This window comes from Ahaetulla prasina, chromosome 1, assembly GCF_028640845.1.
Source record: "Ahaetulla prasina isolate Xishuangbanna chromosome 1, ASM2864084v1, whole genome shotgun sequence".
NCBI classification, from domain to species: domain Eukaryota; kingdom Metazoa; phylum Chordata; class Lepidosauria; order Squamata; family Colubridae; genus Ahaetulla; species Ahaetulla prasina.
Window position 1 is genome coordinate 257,152,582 of NC_080539.1, and position 20,672 is coordinate 257,173,253.

General features: G+C 41.4%; 1 protein-coding gene across 1 annotated transcript in view; it reads right to left on the reverse strand.

Moving 5' to 3' along the window:
- Positions 1-4,300: 4,300 nt before the first annotated feature.
- LOC131184355 (acyl-CoA (8-3)-desaturase-like) overlaps positions 4,301-20,672 on the reverse strand; it is a 34,775-nt gene continuing 18,403 nt past the window's right edge. The window contains exons 9-12 of the mRNA XM_058155535.1: positions 17,919-18,015; positions 9,879-9,958; positions 7,606-7,731; positions 4,301-6,868 (exon numbers count right to left, since the gene is read on the reverse strand). Coding sequence (XP_058011518.1) covers positions 6,817-6,868; positions 7,606-7,731; positions 9,879-9,958; positions 17,919-18,015 — 355 coding nt within the window. The 3' untranslated portion in view covers positions 4,301-6,816. The remainder of the gene's footprint in view (positions 6,869-7,605; positions 7,732-9,878; positions 9,959-17,918; positions 18,016-20,672) is intronic.

Genomic DNA, 20,672 nt, shown 5'->3' on the forward strand with positions numbered 1-20,672 from the left:
AATGGTTCAAAGTTGTAAAGAATTGTAGGCATATTTCTTACACTTAAAAACTGGCCAGTTCAAGGGGGAGGGGAACCACTTCTCTTTAGAGTCCTCTTTAGACTTCCTTAACTATAGCTGTATAGCAGCAGTTCTCAACCTGTGGGTCGCGACCCCATTGGGGGTCGAATGACAATTTGCCAGGGGTCGCCTAAGACCATCTGAAATATGGGAAGTATATTTGCGAGTCGAAGAATCGCACTCCAATGGTTGACTCCAGCCAACTGCAGGCTCTTCAAATTGCTAGCCGAATTCGGCTTCAGGCGCAATAAACTTAATAGGGGAGGAGTCTCCGCTTTAATGCCTCCGTCCTCAAGGCAATCACAAGCAGTTCAGATCGCTAGCCAATACAACTTCAGGCACGATAAATTCAAAACGAAAATAATTTTATGGTTGGGGTCGCCACATCGTGGGGAATTGTATTAAAGGGGTCGCAGCACTATAAAGGTTGAGAACCACTGCTGTATAGAATTTTGTACTCATAGATGATTTGGGGTCTCAGCTCCTTTGGCTGCTGAGACCCTTTTGCTGAAGTATTTCAATAAAAGTTCCTTGAACCACCTCTCCTGTCTGGCCCTGAGTGGCATCTGTGCCGGGCTAAACCTAGTTTGCAGACAACAATAGTTGCCCTAGTTTCATACATCAGAAGTAAATATTTTATAACAATTAGTTTTATAGTTTAACCACATCCTTGCATGATCACAGTCAGCTTATTCCAAACTGAAAGACACGGCTTGGGGTCTGTGGTCAAACACACTCTGGAGACCTTGAACGAACAACAGCCTCAGGAGGAGACTAGCAATCAGGCATCTGGTGCTAACAGAGACAGGATCATGCAGGCACCTGGGAGCATCAAATGATGAGGATCTGGGCCCTCCCCCCAGTCCTAGAGATGGATAGCAGAAATGTTCCTCTCTTTGCCCAATCCCATCATACCAAAATTGAACCTCCCTGCCCCATAAAGGCCCCCTCCAATCCCATCTAAACCAAGAATAGAAGCCTTCTCACTAGCTCACAAAACAGCCTAAGAGCTGGTCTTACAAGGGAATTGCAACCCAGAGAAATGAAACTTTCTACCCCAGGGGTGAAATGTAAAATGTGTTGCTACTGGTGCTGTGGGCATGGCTTGGTGTGGATGGGGGGTAAGGTGATTGCGTGGACGTGGCCAATTTTTTTTTTACTTTTCAAAGCATTTTTTCTACAACCTCTTCAAATGCTTTGAAAGGATTCTGACGATCCCAACTGATTTGCCTGATCGCCAGAACTCTTTCAAAGCATTTTTTACAGCCTCTTCGGCCAAAGAGGTTGTAGAAAAAATGCTTTGAAAAGGTTCTGACAATCCTAGCTGAGCCGTGTGATCGTCAGAGGCTTTTTTTTTTTACCTGTAAAAGCATTTTTTCAGCTGAAGGAAAAATGCTTTTAAAAGTAAAAAAAAACCCTCTGATTATCGCACGGCTCGGCTGGGTATGACAGGGATTTTTGCTACTGGTTCTCCGAACCACCCGCCGCCATCGCTACAAGATTGGGCGATCCAGTCCGAACCGGGAGCATTTCACCCCTGTTCTATCCTCTATCAGCTGATGACCTCAACTTAACATGTCCTTTAATGAAGGGCTTCCACAACTCTGCTAGCCTGAAGGATCCGTTTTGCTTTATATGAATTCTAGGAACTCCAACATAGATCTGCCTAGCTTCCCCAGACTGGCCAGCCAATCAAATCCCTAGGGTTTCCCACCTTGTAGCCTTCAACTTTTGTAGCAATTCTTTGCTCTTCCATTGTTCAGGGTCTGTCTTTCTTGTAAAGCAATAAACATGGTTTTTATCCTCAGTGTTGTGCTCCTTTCTTCAGACTGAATCCATAACAACTTCTCCACCATTCTTTTATTGGCTACACCAGTCACATCCAAGAATCATTGCTGCTAGCAATAATGCCGGAAACAATCACTTCATTTGTCTCTGGATCCTATTGTTTGTGGAAACTGTGCTTGTCTTTTGAATTAGGCCTGCCTAATGATCCATGCTTGGACTTGTGGACCATGAACTGACTGCAACCTCTGCTTCTCCCTTGATTCTCTGGATGTATGGACCTCTGTGCATGCAAGTCACTTAAGAACTGGCACTTGGTTGCTTTGGTTGTGTGCCTGCACACCTGCCCTGCCTGCCTTAGTTTGTGGTTGTACAATCCCAAATCAAAGTCTTATAACTAAACTCCTTGGTATATAGGTGTGCCTGACTTGGAACAGGACTGCATCAAAAGCCTTCTGGCTTAACCACTCCAAAGGTACGTATTAACCCCATCTGCTAATAATGGAGTCTGTGTGTAATAAGAATTAGAACCGTTACCCATTATGTCAAACCATTCTTTACATTAGCATATTTTTTTTCCAAAAAGAAATGTTAATTGCAATATTTTTGATTTTTAACTGTGTTTTTTTTAATTACCAGAAATATATAGATATATTGATATATATCAGTGATGGCTAACCTTTTCTGGACCGAGTGCCCAAAGTACCCCCAAAATTCAATGTGCGCCTGCCCCCCACAGCTGCGTCCTGCTCCCCATGCATGCGCGTGCACCCCCTGCATGTGCCCCACCTCGTGCATGCATGCGATCCCCATGCGTATGTGCGCGCCTCCCCCTGCATGTCTCCTGCACCCTGTACGTGTGTGGCAGAGACCCAAAGACCAGCTGGCCGGTGGGAGGTGTGCGCGCATGCGCAGTGGAGCTGAGCTGGGGCAACGGCTCACGTGCCATCAGAGAAGGTGCTGCGTGTCACCTCTGGCACGCATGCCATAGGTTTGCCATCATGGATATTTATTATAGGATCAGAAGAGAAATGCAATTCAAGGCAGTGTATCTCATACCCCCTTTCCCCTGCTCTTTTTCCTTCCCCTTTTCTTTTTATTTCAAATAATAAAACAAATACAAATTTTAAAAAAAGAAGAGAAATACAAGGATGATTATGAGAAAAGGCTGAGGGAAATTATAATGTTCAATGTAAGGAAAAGAAGACTGATGCTATAAGAAATATGGTCAGGAATTACTTTCCACTGCCACCAAAATAAGGACCAAAAATCTTTCGGAAGTTGTGCATTTTCTATCTCAGGAGGCATTTTTTTTAAAAGAGAAAGCTGAACAGCCAACTCTTGAGGATAGTTTATTTGGATTTCCTGCATATTTCAGAGGACTGGATTAAATGACTTTTGTGCCCACCATTAACTCTATAGTAGAAAGATTAGGCTGCATTTTTTTAAAAATAACACAGAGCCTGTTCTATGCCACATTGTTTTCAAATCAATCACCTTTTCTAGGACAGAAAAATAATTTTATTTAGTCAATTGACTCTGTCTCAAAAAAAATAAGCAGATTTCTAGAATCAGCAAACTATCTTCATATATATATATATATATTCTGAGGTTTTTGCGGGTGTTTGTATGTAGGTCTCTGGTTATTCGGGTTTTCTCCCACGTAAAATTGGAAGTGTCTTGGCAACATTTCAACAAAGTCTCATTCGTCAACTTCAGGCTTCAGCTTCGTGCTTCTGTTACAGAATAATCAGAAAAGCCATCGAGCTAGAAAAACGCCCACACAGCATGAATAAACGAGATGATACCTCCCGCCTACCAGCCATTTGGAAACCCGCCCTTATTGACAAACGAGTCCCCAACATGAGGAATGACACTAGACCCACACTCATGAGGGCCACACAGGATGTCACCACCACACATCCACCCAGAAAGCAGATTCAAACCCACACCGATGATGAAGCACAACCAAGGACCAGAAGCCAGACTGCAGCTGCAACATTAGCCATTTCAAACCCCTCCAATCCATACATGCAGCAGACTGATACCCACTATGAAGATGTAGCACGACCACGAACACGAAGCCAAACAACAGCAATGCAGCTCACCAGCTCAAATCCCCCTGCAGCTCAGACTAATCTGAGCACAACAGCCCCCACCCAAACAGGACACACCCCCAGCCAATCAGAGCACAGCCAAGCTCCCACCCAATCAGTTCAAACCCCCACTAGCAGTTAAAAGGAAGAAACAGCTGCAATCACACATTGCTCCTAGAAGCACGAAGCTGAAGCCTGAAGATGACGAATGAGACTTCGTCGAAACGTCGCCAAGACACTTCCAATTTTACGCGGGAGAAAACCCGAATAACCAAAGACATATATATATATATATATATATACACACACACACACACATATATATATATATATATATATACATACACACACACATATATATTTGTAAATTTTCATGGGTATAGGTATGCAAGTCTTGGTGTATTCGGGTTTTTTCCCATGTAAGGTTGAGAGTATCTTGGAGACATTTCGACGAGGTCCCACTCATCATCTTCAGGCTGGTGCTTACGGCTTCGTGCTTGTGCGAGCAAAGCGTGATCGGAGCTACCGTCTCTCTATAAATACTGGTGGGGAGGTGGGGAGTGCTGGCTTTGTTGCTGTAAGCGGGTTGGTTGGCTGTGCTGTTACATCTTGATTGGTTGATGTTTGCAGATTAGTCGGCTGTTTTGTAGCTATGTGCCCATTAGTTTTAACGACCTGGGTAATGGGCTGTGCTGCAACATCCTGAGCTCTAGTGCTGTGACATCCTGAGCATTGTGCTGCAACATCCTGAGCAAATGGCTGTGATGCAGCATCCCAGGCTTTGGCCAGGCTCTGAGTCTGAGGTCCTGTCATGTGTTCATGGTGTGTGTCAGCTTGCTTTGCGTGGGGATCGAAGGGAGGGTGCAGCAGCTGGTGATGCCGCTGTGGTCTGGCTTCTGGATGGTGGTTGTATTTCGTCTCTGGGATGGGTTTGAATCTGGTGAGGATGATTGGTGGTACAACCAATGCAATTACAACCATCCCAGAATACCCCCATTGGTGGTACAACCAATGCAATTATACCATCCCAGAATACCCCCGATCAGCTGTTCCAGGGTGCAGGGATTGCCACAGACCATCGCCGCCTCTGTGCCTCGCATTTTTGGCTACATTCGGTGTATAAGACTCACCCAAATTTTCACCCTCTTTTGGGGGGGGGGAAATGTGTGTCTTATATGCCAAAAAATACGGTACCTAACAAATGTCTCACTTAGCAACAAAAATTTTGGGTTCAATTGTGGTTGTAAGTCGAGGACGACCTGTAAATGCGAGGATTGGTTGCAAAGTTACTTTTTCATCATTGTGATAACTGCAAATGGTCACTAATCAAGACAGTCCCTAAACAAGGACTATCTTCTCAAGCAGTTATTATATCACTATGAATGTTGAAGCTAAAGAACTCATAGACTTATGTGGTATTATGTTTGCTTCTACTTTTGCAAAATTTTAAATTCATGACAAATCCCTCTTTAAAAATAATTTTACACAGTAATTTCATATTTGCAGTGTCAGCTTTTTTTGCCTATTTATTGTTGCGCTACAGTAATTGAGATTCTGTTAGCCCAGAGCAGTCATGTACTGATAATCTGCTCCAGTGCAATCTCTTGTATGGGACCAAGCTTTTCAAATTTAGACATTGGGATAACTGCAGAAAAAAAAGTATCTTCCCCATCTTCCTACTTTCTGGTGTTTAATATATTTCAAGGAAATTACAATGTTCTCCAAAATCATAAAGAAGTTTCATCTTTCCATTCCTGGTCAAATTTATACTACTGAATAAAAAGACAGTCACGCACACATTGTGAAATCAGTTCATGAAATATATTAAAAGATACAAACAAATACAATAGGTACACATGAAGTGGTGTACATCTTAAGAGAACTGTGCTAAATGATCAAAGAAGAGCATCAGTCACACATTAATGCAACAGATATTTAACAAAGAAATTATTTCAATCAATCCTGTGCCAGACAAATGTCATGACCTCAGGTCTTAACTTTTCAGAGGCTGTGGTCCACAATACAGTGGAAGAGTCATCCTTCCTTCTAACATACACTTTAAAAAGTGTGTAAGCTAAAGGGTCTGTGTTGAATCTGCATTCACCTGAGCATCAACTGTGCTATTTCTGCTGAAGCTCAAAAATTGGCATGGAGGTCCCATGCCAATTTTTGGCATGTTTCTGGTTAAGGTATGACATGGAACTTCGACAGAATGGAAGCTGTTTGGTCTTGCTGATTTCCATTTGGGTGTAAAACAATCCTCCCAAAACTCATGGTTTGGATTACATTTAAGGAACTCATCTCTTCTCCTTTTTAAGAACATTAAAAACCTAACCAAAGTAATATTCTTCTTTTGCAATATTTTTGAAGATTCAAACTTTAAATACTCAACAGGTTTTTTTCAAAAACTATCTAAGACTTTTGCTCTTTCAAGAGAAATTGGACCTTATAAGCTATCCTAAAACTTCAAGTTGTCCTTCAAGTAACATGTAATATGTTATTCACAAACTGTATTTTTATCTTCTTTCTTGTCATTACTTCATCTTTCTGTTCTAAACTCTTTGCATCACCCATCTGACAACCTTCCCCAAAACAAGAAAAAAAAAAGGCAAGTTTCAATCTCACAGAAGCAACAAGTGAAATACAAGGGTACTAATTCACCTTTTGCATATCCCCCAAATGCCACAGTATAAACATAATACAGATCCAAGGAAACACTGTACAGAGGATGAAGAAAAGTGTCACAATTATTCCATCTCAGCAAAATTATCACTTAGCCTATTTACCCACTAGACCCCACATTCTTCCTTAGTCCACCAGCTGCCCTCTAGTGCATGATGCATCTTCATTGGGATGGAGTTCATTCTCAAAATGCTTATCCATGCAGATATGCTTCAAGCCAGGCGTTGCCAGAGACCTTAAGAGATCTGCAAGACAGTTTACAGGTCTTTGATTACACAGAGGGGAGGCAGAGTATGTATCACAATATGTGTCTTCCCAATCCTTCAACATCTTTGTTACTCCCTTACATTTCTCTGATTGACATCTCTGTGCACATTGATCAGTTTATATGGAGAGATTTTTCCCACTGCAATTGAGTGAGAGAAAATCTCCACTTCTGTCACAATGATTGTTCCCCAAATGTGAAGAAACAGGCATTCTGACCATCATTTCCCAAGGACTATTCTAGTTTTGCCCTGATCTTACCTAATCGCTAAGATAATGTGAGAATATATGTCGTCTTTCATTCCCATCAGAAGCATAGCTGGAGGATAAAAGGAACCAGATCTCAGACTCTGGAATTTCTTGTTTTGGTGAGTCATTTGTTTTAAATCATGCTCTAAAGATGATTTATTTCAGTAAGATTTCGAGATTATATAGCCTTACTATTCGATCTATGGTGCTATTGCAGTTCTTATTATCATGAATCTACTGTCTAGCAAAGCTCCAGATTTCAAGAAGCTGCCTTTATTAGACACCGCACAATGAAACATGGGCAAGGTGTCCTTGATTTGCCCCCACTATATAGACCATATGAGGGAGACATCAATTTAGCTTTGTTCAGTTGTCCCTTTATCCACTTCAGCCGATTAACTGTTTTACATGAGCCAATTACTTTTTTCTCTTGTCAAACCAAAGTTCATAAAATTCTTGCCATATTTACCGCAAAATATCTCCAAAGGCTGTGAGTAGGGGCTTGGTCTGATAGGAAATACCATGCTTGGCACAGAGGGATTTCACAAGGGGAGCCACTTTACTGTAGTTGTGGCGAGGCATTGTGGGGAAAAGGCTGTAGAGAAATAAAAAAAGTAGGTTTGATTAATTTTTTTAAAAATAAAGCTGATGAAAAGGTTCATAGAAAACATAAAAACTAAACACAAACTAATAAAGAGAAAAGAAAGAAGAGCTTCCAATTTCCTATGCAGCAAATATAGGTACAATTTCACAATTATCGCTTACTCTATACTATCAAAATGCCACTTTTCTATTATCCAATTCTTTTTCCTAATCATCAAAACCACAAATCATAATGCGTTTTTCCCATTTTAAGCAAAAAATTTCAGTCAGCCATAAATGTAGATACTATTTTCTTTAAAAAAAAATCAATGAAGTTAATTTTGCCATCTCTACTGGTTTCATCATCTTCACCAGCCATTCCTCCATAGTGTGTGGTAACAAGCCTTTCCATTTTGGAACATAAAATAATCTCATTGCAGTTGTCATATATCTAACAAAATGCACTAAAACCTCTCTAGGGGCATTCCTCATATACTGTATCTGTAATTTATTCTGCCTCCCTATCTTCCTCTTCCAGATTCAAAAAAATTGTCAACACTTTTTAATAAACTACTCTGTAATGTTTTCATTGGAATGTCCAGACAGCTCTAAATCTCAAACAGAATTATTTCTCTTTCAATCCCAATAGTCAAATTATCCAATTCTCAGGGGTGAACTTTTGATTTTCTAAAATTTTCACTCAGTTAATGATTTGTTTTACCTCTCCAGATTTTTTTAACACCAACTTTCATCTCCTTTCTTAACTTCAGAAATATTTCATATTTTCTTTCAAAAGCATCCATTTTATTTCCCATCTGATAAAATTTATTCCGTTTGTTGAAAAAATTTCTGAAGTATATCTTCTATAGCTGACTATTCTACACCTCCTTTCTGCCCTTTTTGTCATTTTTAGTAGCATTTTTTTTCAGAAAATGTCCCAAGCAGGCAAAATAAAATTCAAACCACTTTGTTTTCCCCCTTATTTCCTTCTTTCACCCACAACAAACATATTTCCAAAGACTCTTAGACCAAGTCCTTAGCTTATATTTTGTTGTGTAGAATCCCCCAAATGTATGCATTCTTTAAAGATAGCAAGCATTCATGTGCCGAGCTGTTCTCTTTAACTGATTTAACAAAGTATATATCAAAGAACTTTAATCAAAAATAAACATTTTAAATTGTCCATTTTAAAACTTCCTTATATCTTTGCTTAATTAAGCTTCTTCCAAATAAAACACAGACTTCAGAGGATAATTAGAGCTGCAGAAAAAATAATTGCTACCAACTTGCCTTCCATTGCACGAATCAAGAAGAGGGCCGTGAAAATATTTGCAGATCCCTCGCATCCTGGACATAAACTGTTTCAACTCCTACCCTCAAAACGACGCTATAGAGCACTGCACACCAGAACAACTAGACACAAGAACAGTTTTTTCCCGAAGGCCATCACTCTGCTAAACAAATAATTCCCTCAACACTGTCAGACTATTTACTGAATCTGCACTACTATTAATCGTTTCATAGTTCCCATCACCAATCTCTTTCCACTTATGACTGTATGACTATAACTTGTTGCTGGCAATCCTTATGATTTATATTGATATATTGACCATCAATTGTGTTGTAAATGTTGTACCTTGATGAACGTATCTTTTCTTTTATGTACACTGAGAGCATATGCACCAAGACAAATTCCTTGTGTGTCCAATCACACTTGGCTAATAAAATTCTATTCTATTCTAATTCCTGAACATTTAAATAAAAAATTCTCTTAGTTTTTATAGTTTCAAAAGAAGGTTAAACTTAGTACTAGGAGTTTTATATTTGCCAGAGACATTTATAATTATTTACAAAATAATATCATCTTAAGGAGCTGCAGTGGCGCAGTGGTTAGAATGCAGTACTGCAGGCTACTTCTGCTGCCTGCCAGCTGCCTGCAATTTGTCAGATCGAATTTCACCAGGCTCAAGGTTGACTCAGCCTTCCATCCTTCCAAAGTTGATAAAATGAGGACCCAGATTGTTGGGGGCAATATGCTGATTCTGTAAATTGCTTAGATAGGACTGTAAAGCACTATGACACGGTATATAAGTCTAATAGAATAGAATAGAATAGAACAGAATTTTTTTTCTATGTGCTACTGCTAAGGATTTTACTTACTGGTGTTCAATCTGGAAATTCAGATGACCGCTGAACCAGTCATTGAAAAATGACTGCTCCACATTGCATGTTGCATGGAGCTGTGGGAAAACAAAGAAAGGATATTTTTACCTTCTATCACAAACTTATTCATTATTTCCATTCTGAAACTTCATTCTAATTTTTATTCCAATGGAACATCTGGTGACACTAAGCAAAATGCCTAGCCGGAGAGCTGGATCTGTTATATCTCTCACTAGCATTAACTGGATCAAACGGATTAAATGAAGAGTTGTAAACCTAATCTTGCATAGCTTCTTTTCCAAAAACACCACACTACTAACCAGAGCATATAAAACACTTGCTAGACCAATTCTAGAATACAGCTCGCCTGTTTGGAACCCTCACCACATCTCGGACATCAATACAATTGAACGTGTCCAGAAATATTTTACAAGAAGAGTTCTCCACTCCTCTGAAAACAACAAAATACCTTATCCCACCAGACTTGAAATCCTAGGCTTAGAAAACTTAGAACTCTGTCGCCTTCGACAAGACCTAAGTTTAACTCACAGAATCATCTATTGTAATATCCTTCCTGTTAAAGACTACTTCAGCTTTAATTGCAATAATACTAGAGCAACTAATAGATTTAAACTTAATGTCAACTACTTTAATCTAGATTGCAGAAAATATGACTTCTGTAACAGAATCATCAGTGCTTGGAATACTTTACCTGACTCTGTGGTCTCTTCTCATAATCCTAAAAGCTTTAACCAAAAACTTTTTACTATTGACCTCACCCCATTTCTAAGACGACCATAAGGGGCGTGCATAAGCGCACAAACGTGCCTACCGTTCCTGTCCTATTGTTTTTCTTTTCTTCTTCCTATATATATATATATATATATATGCTTATACCTCCTTATATTTACTCATATATGTGTTTATATACTATATAATCTTTTTTGTATGATACCTACATATATTGTTGTGACAAAATAAATAAATAAATAAATAAAAATAAATCCACAGAAGATATGCCTGTATTTTGCTATTATTTGTATTTATTCATTTACTTAAAAATGTTTTACGCTCCCAGATTATACGATTCTAGGAGGCTCACAATTCTAAAACCTTCAAATATATTCCAACATAAAAAAACAATGTGTTAAAATCCTAACAAATAAGTGTCTGTTAAAGAACAAAAAAATCCTGTTAAAATTAGGCCAAAAAACCAAAATGCACAGGTACCGTATATGTGGTACCTTGCTCAATAGTAGTAACTGTGAGAGGGATCTTGGAGTCCTAGTGAACAACCATTTAGATATGAGCCAGCAGTGTGCAGCAGCTGCCAAAAAAGCCAACACAGTTCTGGGCTGCATAAATAGAGGGATAGAATCAAGATCACGTGAAGTGTTAATACCACTTTATAATGCCTTGGTAAGGCCACACTTGGAATACTGCATTCAGTTTTGGTCGCCACGATGTAAAAAAGATGTTGAGACTCTAGAAAGAGTGCAGAGAAGAGCAACAAAGATGATTAGGGGACTGGAAGCTAAAACATATGAAGAAAGGTTGCAAGAACTTGGTATGCCTAGTTTAATGAAAGGAAGGACTAGGGGAGACATGATAGCAGTGTTCCAATATCTCAGGGGTTGCCACAAAGAAGAGGGAGTCAAACTATTCTCCAAAGCACCTGAGGGTAGAACAAGAAGCAATGGGTGGAAACTAATCAAGGAGAGATGCAACTTAGAACTAAGGAGAAATTTCTTGACAGTTAGAACAATTAATCAGTGGAACAACTTGCCTGCAGAAGTTGTAAATGCTCCAACACTGGAAATTTTAAGAAAATGTTGGATAACCATTTGTCTGAGATGGTGTAGGGTTTCCTACCTGGGCAGGGGGTTGGACTAGAAGATCTCCAAGGTCCCTTCCAACTCTGTTGTTGTTGTTGTTGTTGTTGTTGTTGTTGTTGTTGTTGTTGTTATTATTATTATTATTATTATTATTATAAATTTGATCCAATACTTTATAAAAACCATATGTTTTGGCATTTTTATGGTATCTAGATTGTATCTGTTCATGCGGCCATCATGCTAAATTTATCCCTTGGTTATTCAATTCTCGTTTGTTTTTCAATTCCCCCTTCTCATTTAAAATATCTTTGTATCTTACAATTTTTCCCATGTCCATCACATTTGGGTATGTTAGTGCCTCCATCGTGGAGAGCCAGACTAGTATTTTCAAGTAGTGTTTTTCCTTGATTTTTGCCCATACTGAGAGTAGGGCATTTCTAATGTAATGTCCCTGAAAGTATTTATGTGCTTCATATTTCTCATACCATAGAAAGGCATACCACCCCAGTTATAAGTCTTGTCCCTCAAGTACAAGTAATCGTTTATGTCTCAGGGTTAGCCATTCTTTTAGCCAGATAAAGGGCAGCTGCTTGATAGTATAGTTCCCAGTTTGGCAACCCAAAACCTCCTCTATTGATCGAATCTTGCATTAATTTCAACCTAATTCTTGCCTTTCTGCCTTGCCATATAAATTAGGTTACCATACTATTTAATTCTTCAAAATATTTCCTTTCTAGCTTTATTGGAATTGTTTGGAACAAGTACAACTATCTCGGTAAGATATTCATTTTGATGGTGGCTATTCTTCCTAACAGTGATAATTGCATATTTTTCTACTTTACCAGATCCAATTTAATTAGTTGTGTTAATTTTAAGTAATTGTCTTCTTTTATAGTTACACATCTCGCTGATAGATGTATTCCCAAATGTTTTACTATTTTTAATTATTTGAATATCTATCTTTTCCATTAAATCGTTTTTCTGTTCCTTTGTAAGATTTTAAACTAAGATTTTAGTTTTCTCTTTGTTTATTTTCAATCCTGCAACGTCACCATAGTCTTCTATTTTCTTTATTAGTTTGGGTCAGGGATGAAATGCTCCCGGTTCACACTGGACCGCCTGCTCCGGTAGCAATGGCGCGGGTGGTTCGGAGAACCGGTAGCAAAAATCCCTGCTCCCCCCACCCCAGCTAAGCCGTGCGATCATCAGTTTTTTAAAAAAACTTTTAAAAGCATTTTTTCTTCTGCCGAAAAAAAGCTTTTAAAAGTAAAAAAAAAACCTCTGATGATCACGCGGCTCAGCTGGGTGCTAGCCAAAAAAACGGGGGCCTGCTGAGAGGAAAACGGACCTCCCCCCTCCTGTTTTTGTGTGTGGCTAGCAGGCTTCAGGTAGGCTGGAAGGAAATATGGGGTGTGTGTGGGGTCTTTTTTGAGAGAGAGAGAGAGAGAGAGAGAGAGAAAGGAGGGAGGCAGGGAAGGAAGGAGGAGAGGAAGGAAGGGGTACAAACCTGGCACTAGATGCAGCTTCAGAGAATAATCCAGGGCTGAAAGGGACCTGGAGGTAATCTAGTCTAGGGGTCTCCAACCTTGATCACTTTAAGACCTGTGAACCTCAACTCCCAGAATTCCTCAGCCAACAAAGCTGGCTGAGGAACTCTGGGAGTTGAAGTCCACAAGTCTTAAAGTGGCCAAGGTTGGAGACCTCTGATCTAGTCCAACCCTGCTCCAGCAGGACATTGTTAGTGAGTTTTTGTCTTTTGATCCCCCAGTCACATAGCCACACCCACCCAGTCACATGACACCCCAAGCCACGCCCACAGCACCAGTAGGAAAAAAATTAGATTTCACCCCTGGTTTGGGTTCTGTTTCTTGTGGTTCTTCTATAATAAACACCAAATCATCTGCAAACGCTTGTAGCTTGTACTGTTCTTTTTTTTATCTCCATGTCTTTTATTTCTATTTCTTGGCGGATGTTTCTATTTAACACTTCCAGAGTCAAAATAAATTATAAGGTGGACAATGGGCATCCTTGACTTTTGCCTCTTTTAATATTAATATTCTCTGCTATGTCCCCATTCACATACACTTTTGCAGTCTGTTTTGTGTATATTGCCTTGATCATATTGGGTAAATTTCCCCCCAAATTCCATGTATTTTAGCTGCAGTATCATGAATTGCCAGTTTACAGTACATTGTTGAATGCTTTCTGCGCATCAAGAAACATCAGCATCGTTTGTTTTTCTGGGTGTGCTTCAATTCAAAACACATTCCAATGTGTTCAGAATTATTCTCGTGTTATTTTTAATTTGTCTATTTGGCAGGAAACTATTCTGGTCCAAATGTACAAATTCATTCAGGAATCTCTTCAATCTTTCAGCTATTACTGATGTATAAATTTTATAGTCCACATTTAAAAGTGAGATTGGTCTACAGTTTTTAATCTGTGATAAGTCTGCATCTTCTTTTGGTATGAGGGTGATATTCGCTTCCATCCAGGATTTTGGTATCTTAGCTTTTAGTAAGACTTCATTGTAAACTTCAAGTAGTCCCAGTCCCAGGGGGTCTTGTAATTGTTTATAGAATTCTGCCGGTAAGCCATCCGGTCCTGGAGTTTTATTTTTCTTGTCTCTTAATTGCCTCTGTTAATTCAAACGTGGTTATCCTTTCATTTAGTGTAGATCTTATTTCTTCAGGGACTTTAGGTAACCTGGCCTCTTCTAGATAATGTTTTATTTTATCCTCCAATAGTTCCTCTTGATCATAGATTTTCATAGTAGTTCTGGATTATTATTTTTTTGCTGTCATTTTGATGTTGTAATGTACCTTTCTCGTCTATCAAGTTTTGTATCTGTTTTTATTCTTTTTTTAATTTATATGCCAACCATCTTCCTGGTTTATTGGCATTTTTGAAAAAGTTTTGTTTTATACACTTAATTTTGTGTGCTATTTCTTTTTTTCCCCTAGTAGGGTTAGTTTGTGTTTTATTATTTCTATTTGATTTTTGAGCTTCTTTTCTTGTGGTTTTTTCTGCAATTCCAGTTCCAATCTGTTGTATTCGCCCTGAGGCAGACACTCTCTACCTCCCCAATCTTTGGGTTATGTCTGTACCTGTGGTGAAATCCAAATTTTTTTACTACTGGTTCTGTGGACGTGGCTTGGTGCGTGTGGTATGGCTTGGTAGGCGTGGCAGGGGAAGGATACTGCAAAATCTCCATTCCCTCCCCACTCCTGGGGGAAGGATATTGCAAAATATCCATCCCCACTCCACTCTGGGGCCAGCCAGAAGTGGTATTTGCCGGTTCTCTGAACTACTCAAAATTGGATCTCTGAACTACTCAAAATTTCCACTGCCGGGTCTCCGAACTGCTCAAAATTTCTGCTACCGGTTCTCCAGAACCTGTCAGACCTTGCTGGATTTCACCCCTGGTCCATACAAATATCTGCTGCTTCCTCTCCTGGTTAGACCATGTAGTAACCCATGTGGAACATATCTGGTTTTAAGCAGTACCTCCCCTTGCATATTTAAGCCATACTCTTGTATTTGCCCAAGACAAAACATGCTCTGGCAATCTCTATCCTTCCCTCCTTCCCTTTCTCATATGAAAATGGAATTCACTTTAAGGCAAGAACAACTCACCCCAGTTTTGAGGTATACAAAATCTGACAGAGTTTTGCTGCCAACAGAGCAATATAATGATTATAAAGGGCTGAATCAGCCCAGTATCTACTGGTTACTACAGGATAGTAATGCTCCTTCAATATTTTATGGACCCTTGCCTAGAGCCCCTCTTTTCTGAAAGAGTCAGCAAGTCTAGATTGTTCAAGCCAGGTTTTCTCATTGGATCTACCTCCTAGCATTCAGAGAGCAGCTACTAATTGTGTGCTCAAAACAAAACCTTGTATTGCAAAGGAGAAACCTGCCTGTCTCACTGTATTATAGAGTTCCCTAGAACCACCAGCCTCTACGTAAAGTCAGAAGTCAGCCAGCAAAGGCTGTGAACTAGCTTCAACTCAATTCTGGCAAGATAGAGTGGGTTTTTAGCAATCTCCTGGACTGAGTGGGTCCACAATTTGGGGGTCTTCCTAGATTTACCCTCCTGCTCAAGGAGGGTGGCAGCCATGGCTGTGGGCAGCCAAATTGGTTTGGTATGCCAATTGTACTTTTCCTTGATTGGGATGCCTTTGCTCATTTCCTATTTGGATTACAGCAACGCATTCTATATGAGGTTCTCTATGGAGACCACCTGGAAGATACAACTGATCCAGAAAGCAGTGGCATTAGCAGTGATAATTGCCCCTAGGTTTACCCATGTAATATCTCTTGTTATGCAAGCTTCACTGCCTCCTGGTTTCCTTCTGGACGCAATTCAAGGTCCTGGTTATTTTTAAAATTCAATATGGTACAGATCCAGGTTATCTGTAGGATCAACCTCTCTTTAATTATATCTACCCAACTTGCCAGATTAGATAGGTTGGGCACACTCCTAGTTCCTTCCCTTAAACATTGCCATCTTACAGGATCTAGGAAGTAAGCCTTTTTCGTGGCAGCCCGCCATATGGCACACCTTTCCTCTTGAAGTTCAGCAGACTTCTATTGTCCTAGCTTACTGAAAAGCGCTGGCTTTTCCCCAAGCACGGGGAGGGTATGAGGTGGATGAGAAGATTTAATGATGGACTGCAGGTGCCAAATTTTTAATATTTATGGTTTTAATCAATGTATGTTGTCAGGAAATTATTTGCCTAACTAGTTGGCCAGGCAATATATAAACTAACTATGTACGTTTGTAGAAAGGCATGATATTGCTTTAAGGCTGTGCTGCATCATGCAAGCATCCTGAGTGATTTGAGCTCTGTAGCCAATGTATAAAAGGACTACTAAATTATGGCTTGTGGGGAATCTACAGGGACGCTACAGCATTGTTACCTGATGATATGCTGCAGCTGTATATTTGAGTTTTATGATCGTTGCTTGATCATGGCTAGTTACTGATTCCTCAAGATACTGACTGTTGTGAATTGAACTGTTTTGCCAAACTGAAAGAAGACCTTATTTGTTGTGCAAGTCTACGTTGGTAAGAAGACTTGACATTTGTAACATCCCTGACTGGCTTTATATGTGTATGACCTGGATTGTTTTTGGACTATGTCTTTGCCTTTTCCTTAAAAGTAAAGGAATATCAAACCCCAGTTTGTCTGCAAGTGACAGTTATTGTATACAACCAGTCTCAGTTGTTTTCATGCGTAGGATACTCTGCTCAACAATCCACAATTTTCATTGTGAACCCAGATTACCCTTAACCTATGTATTGTGTTGTTTTATTATGGACATAATTTTAATTATTGGGTGGGACCAACAAAGAGATTGATGTAAGGTGGGTGAATGTATAAATGTTATAGAGAGATGATAGATAAATAGATAGATAGATAGATAGATATGTGTGGGGGGGGGAGGGAGAGAGAGAGAGAGAGAGGGAGGGAGGGAGAGGGGGAGAGAGAGAGAGAATGGGAGAGAGAATTGTTCCTGTGCACAGGAACAGCATTGCTCTGATATCCAAGATGATTACAAGCGTTACAAGTTAACAGACATTATTTGGTGGGCATGAAGGAGAGCAATATATGAGCTTCTTGTCTTATTACACTTATTCATTACTGCCTCTTTATTCTTTCCAAAACATTTGTCCAGTCTTAAAGAGAAAAAGAGGGAAAAAAAATAGAAAGAAAAACTTTTCATCCCTGAATTTTTCCACATTTTTCCTGATTTTTTCCAAGCCTTTTCATCTTTAATCCCACCTCTCCAAGAGGTACCTAACACTAGAATGATAAAAAGTTGCCTTTCATGAAACTGAATTTTTTTTTTAACCTACTTCAGTTTCTGTAATGACCAACCACAGGATTTCAATTTTTCCACAGTTAGTTTGTATTTTCTTTGTGCTTTTTGTGGTTGTGTTGTTTTATATCTGCTGGTTGTTACTTTTGAATTATGTTTCTCCTAGATGTTTCTTTTGGAAAGAGACTGAACCTGATGCAGAAATACATTTTGATGGAATGCATGTGTATCGAATTTGTATAAGTTCAAGGACTGTCATATTTGGAAAATATAAGATTAAAATCTTTCTCCTACCCCCAATTTGTCATCTGTTTCCCAAATCATTCAATGATCAATCTCAAAAACCAAAGCTTTGAACAAGAGGAAATAGACTTACTTGGGTAGAAACCCAGTCCATGTTTGTGTCGTAGTCAATATTCATTGGAATGTGATTCATTTGAGAAATCCAGACAAACCAAGATGCTTCCAGTAATCTGCAAAGTCCAATATAGAGTCAAATTAATTTTTTGCTAAGTATCCTTTCACGTAATACTATGGATGTAGCACAGTTCATTATAATGAAGACACATAAATTGTATGTTTGACTTTCCAAATGTTTTCAGTAAAGCTACCGTGTTTCCCAAAAAATACAACCTATTCAGAAAATAAGTCCTAGCTTGATTTTTTGGGGGTGAAAGGATGGACATGGCCAGCATAGGAGGCAGCCCTTCCCTTCCCTGGTCAGCTAATGGCAGCTGGGCCCCTTAATCACGACCCGCGGATCAGCTGATCTGATCTGGAGCTGCCTCTTGTTCTATCTCTCTGGGTGCCTGGAGGTGTTTCTTGCACACTCTTGCCAGCCCCAGCTCTGCCGCGGCACCAGGCAACCTCGCAGCCCAGGGTCCTTTGTCGAGTCCCGATCCGGGGCTTGCCATACCTGAGGGTGGTGGTGGGGGCACGGAGCTGCAACCATTGGAGCTGGCAACTCCAACAACGAGCGAGTCTGCGGCGGCGGGACATGTCAGGACAGCGCTGACCATCTGCTTGCCAGCAGGCCGCTCTCTCCTGACCGGATCTGGCCATGAGCGGCACTGGTAGGCAACAAGGTGCATGGCCAGCACAAAGAACAGGGAGGTGACAGCGGTGACAGAAATTCTAGTGGCAGTGCAGCACAGCCATTTGTCAGCATTCTCCCCTGTGGCCATGCACGCACTTCCAGCCATGCTTCCCAGGACTCTGCACCATGCTGTTGGCCAGGCCAGGCCACTGTGACTAAATGTCCCAACACCACCGTCACCTCGTTCTTTGCGCCAGCCATATACCTCGTTGCCTGCCAGCGCCGCTTGTAGCCAGACCCGGCCAGGAGCACACCTGCTGACAAGCAGCTGGCCAGCGCTGTCGTGATGTGTCTCGCCACCACCACCTCGCTTGTTGTTGGACTCGCCAGCTCTGATAGTTGCAGCTCCATTTCCCCCCACTCCCCAAGGGCTCTTCACCCTCCTGGCCGTACTGCTCTTGGCCACCCTGCAGCTTTGGCGGGCAACAGCTCAGTAGTGGCCCTGCAGTGGGATGGAGGAGGGAAGAGGAGATCACCCTTCCTCCTCAATCCAACTGGCTCCTGCCTGGTGTGGGGAATTTTTGGAGCGCAAAAGAAGAAGGGGCGATCTCCCCTCCCTCTTCCATTTGTCTGTCCCACTGCAAGGATGCCTGCAAGGATGTGCAGAGCTGTTGCACATTGAAGTGGTAGCTCACCCAACCAATTTTCCACCAGCATGTAGATATGCAGTTAGACCGAATAGATTTGCTTTGTTCTCGCATAAATCATCCCCAAGGAAAGGAGGATCGGCAGAAAAATCCCCCCTTCCCCATTTTCCTGCCGATCCTCCTTTCCTTGGGGATGATTTATGCCAAAACCATGGACGTGCTTGTGTATAGGGAACCCCAAGGAAAGGAGGTTACCTGAACACAAGAAAGAGCTCCTACCAAGTCAGCAGCCGTGCCTGAATCAAAACAAAGCACTGCAAGTCCAGGGGCCCTTCCCGTTTGTTGCCCCCCTTTTGGGAAGCATTCACTGCTGCCGGTAAAGTTAGGGTATTCAGGTTACATCCTGGCGTGTTTTGGAAGGGAGAAGGTGCAGCTGCTGTTGTCCATGCTGGGGTTTGAACGGTGGCAGTGAGACTGCAGGATTCATTTTTATCTCCCTTCCAAAACATGCTGGGAAGGCACCGGCAGCAGGCAGAGAGAGAGGGCGATCTGATCAAACCTCTCCATGTGTGTCTGTGTGTGGTCTGTGTGTGTGTGCGTGTGTGTGCATTTGTACGTGCATGAGAGAGAGAGAGAGATCCAATCCAACCTTGGGAAAGTTACTGTGTACCAGGGCTGGTGGCGGTGTGCTGCCTCTCCCTCTCTCTCTCACACACAAGCACATAAAAAGAGTTTTGATTGGATTGCTGCCTCTGCCTACTGCTGGTGCCTTCCTGGCATGTTTTGGAAGAGAGTAGGTGCACCTGCTATTGCCCGTGCTGGGGTCTGCACGTCGGCAGCGAGAGACTGCAGGATTCATTTTTATCTCCCTTCCAAAACATGCTGGGAAGGCACCAGCAGCAGTCAGAGGCACGAAGCCGCCCACTCCATGTCTGGTAGCTGCTGCAAACACATTTCAGGAAAGAGCCAAGTCCTGCTTTTCGCTTTTGATGCACTCGCCACTCGCTTGCAGCAACTGGCACGAGCGACTGCTCTGCTGCTGCTGGCCTCATGGGAGCTCTTCACCCTTCTGGCAGAACTGCTCTGGGCTGCCCTGCTGGGCGGCTCCTGCTGGTGTGGGGTGAGTCGGCCGAGATCTACAATCTTCTGAGTGCCCCAGGCCCCCTCATCAGAGGCCACCAGTAGAGCCATGCCGCCTCACTTGCCACCTCCTTCGGGCTGCTGAGTGGTTTCCTGCAGGTCTACTCAGTGCTGCTTGCGCTGGGCCACGAGCTGAGCCTGGTACTCTTCGAACCCTGGCCCTGCTGGTGCCTTCCTGGCATGTTTTGGAAGAGAGTAGGTGCACCTGCTATTGCCCGTGCTGGGGTCTGCACGTCGGCAGCGAGAGACTGCAGGATTCATTTTTATCTCCCTTCCAAAACATGCTGGGAAGGCACCAGCAGCAGTC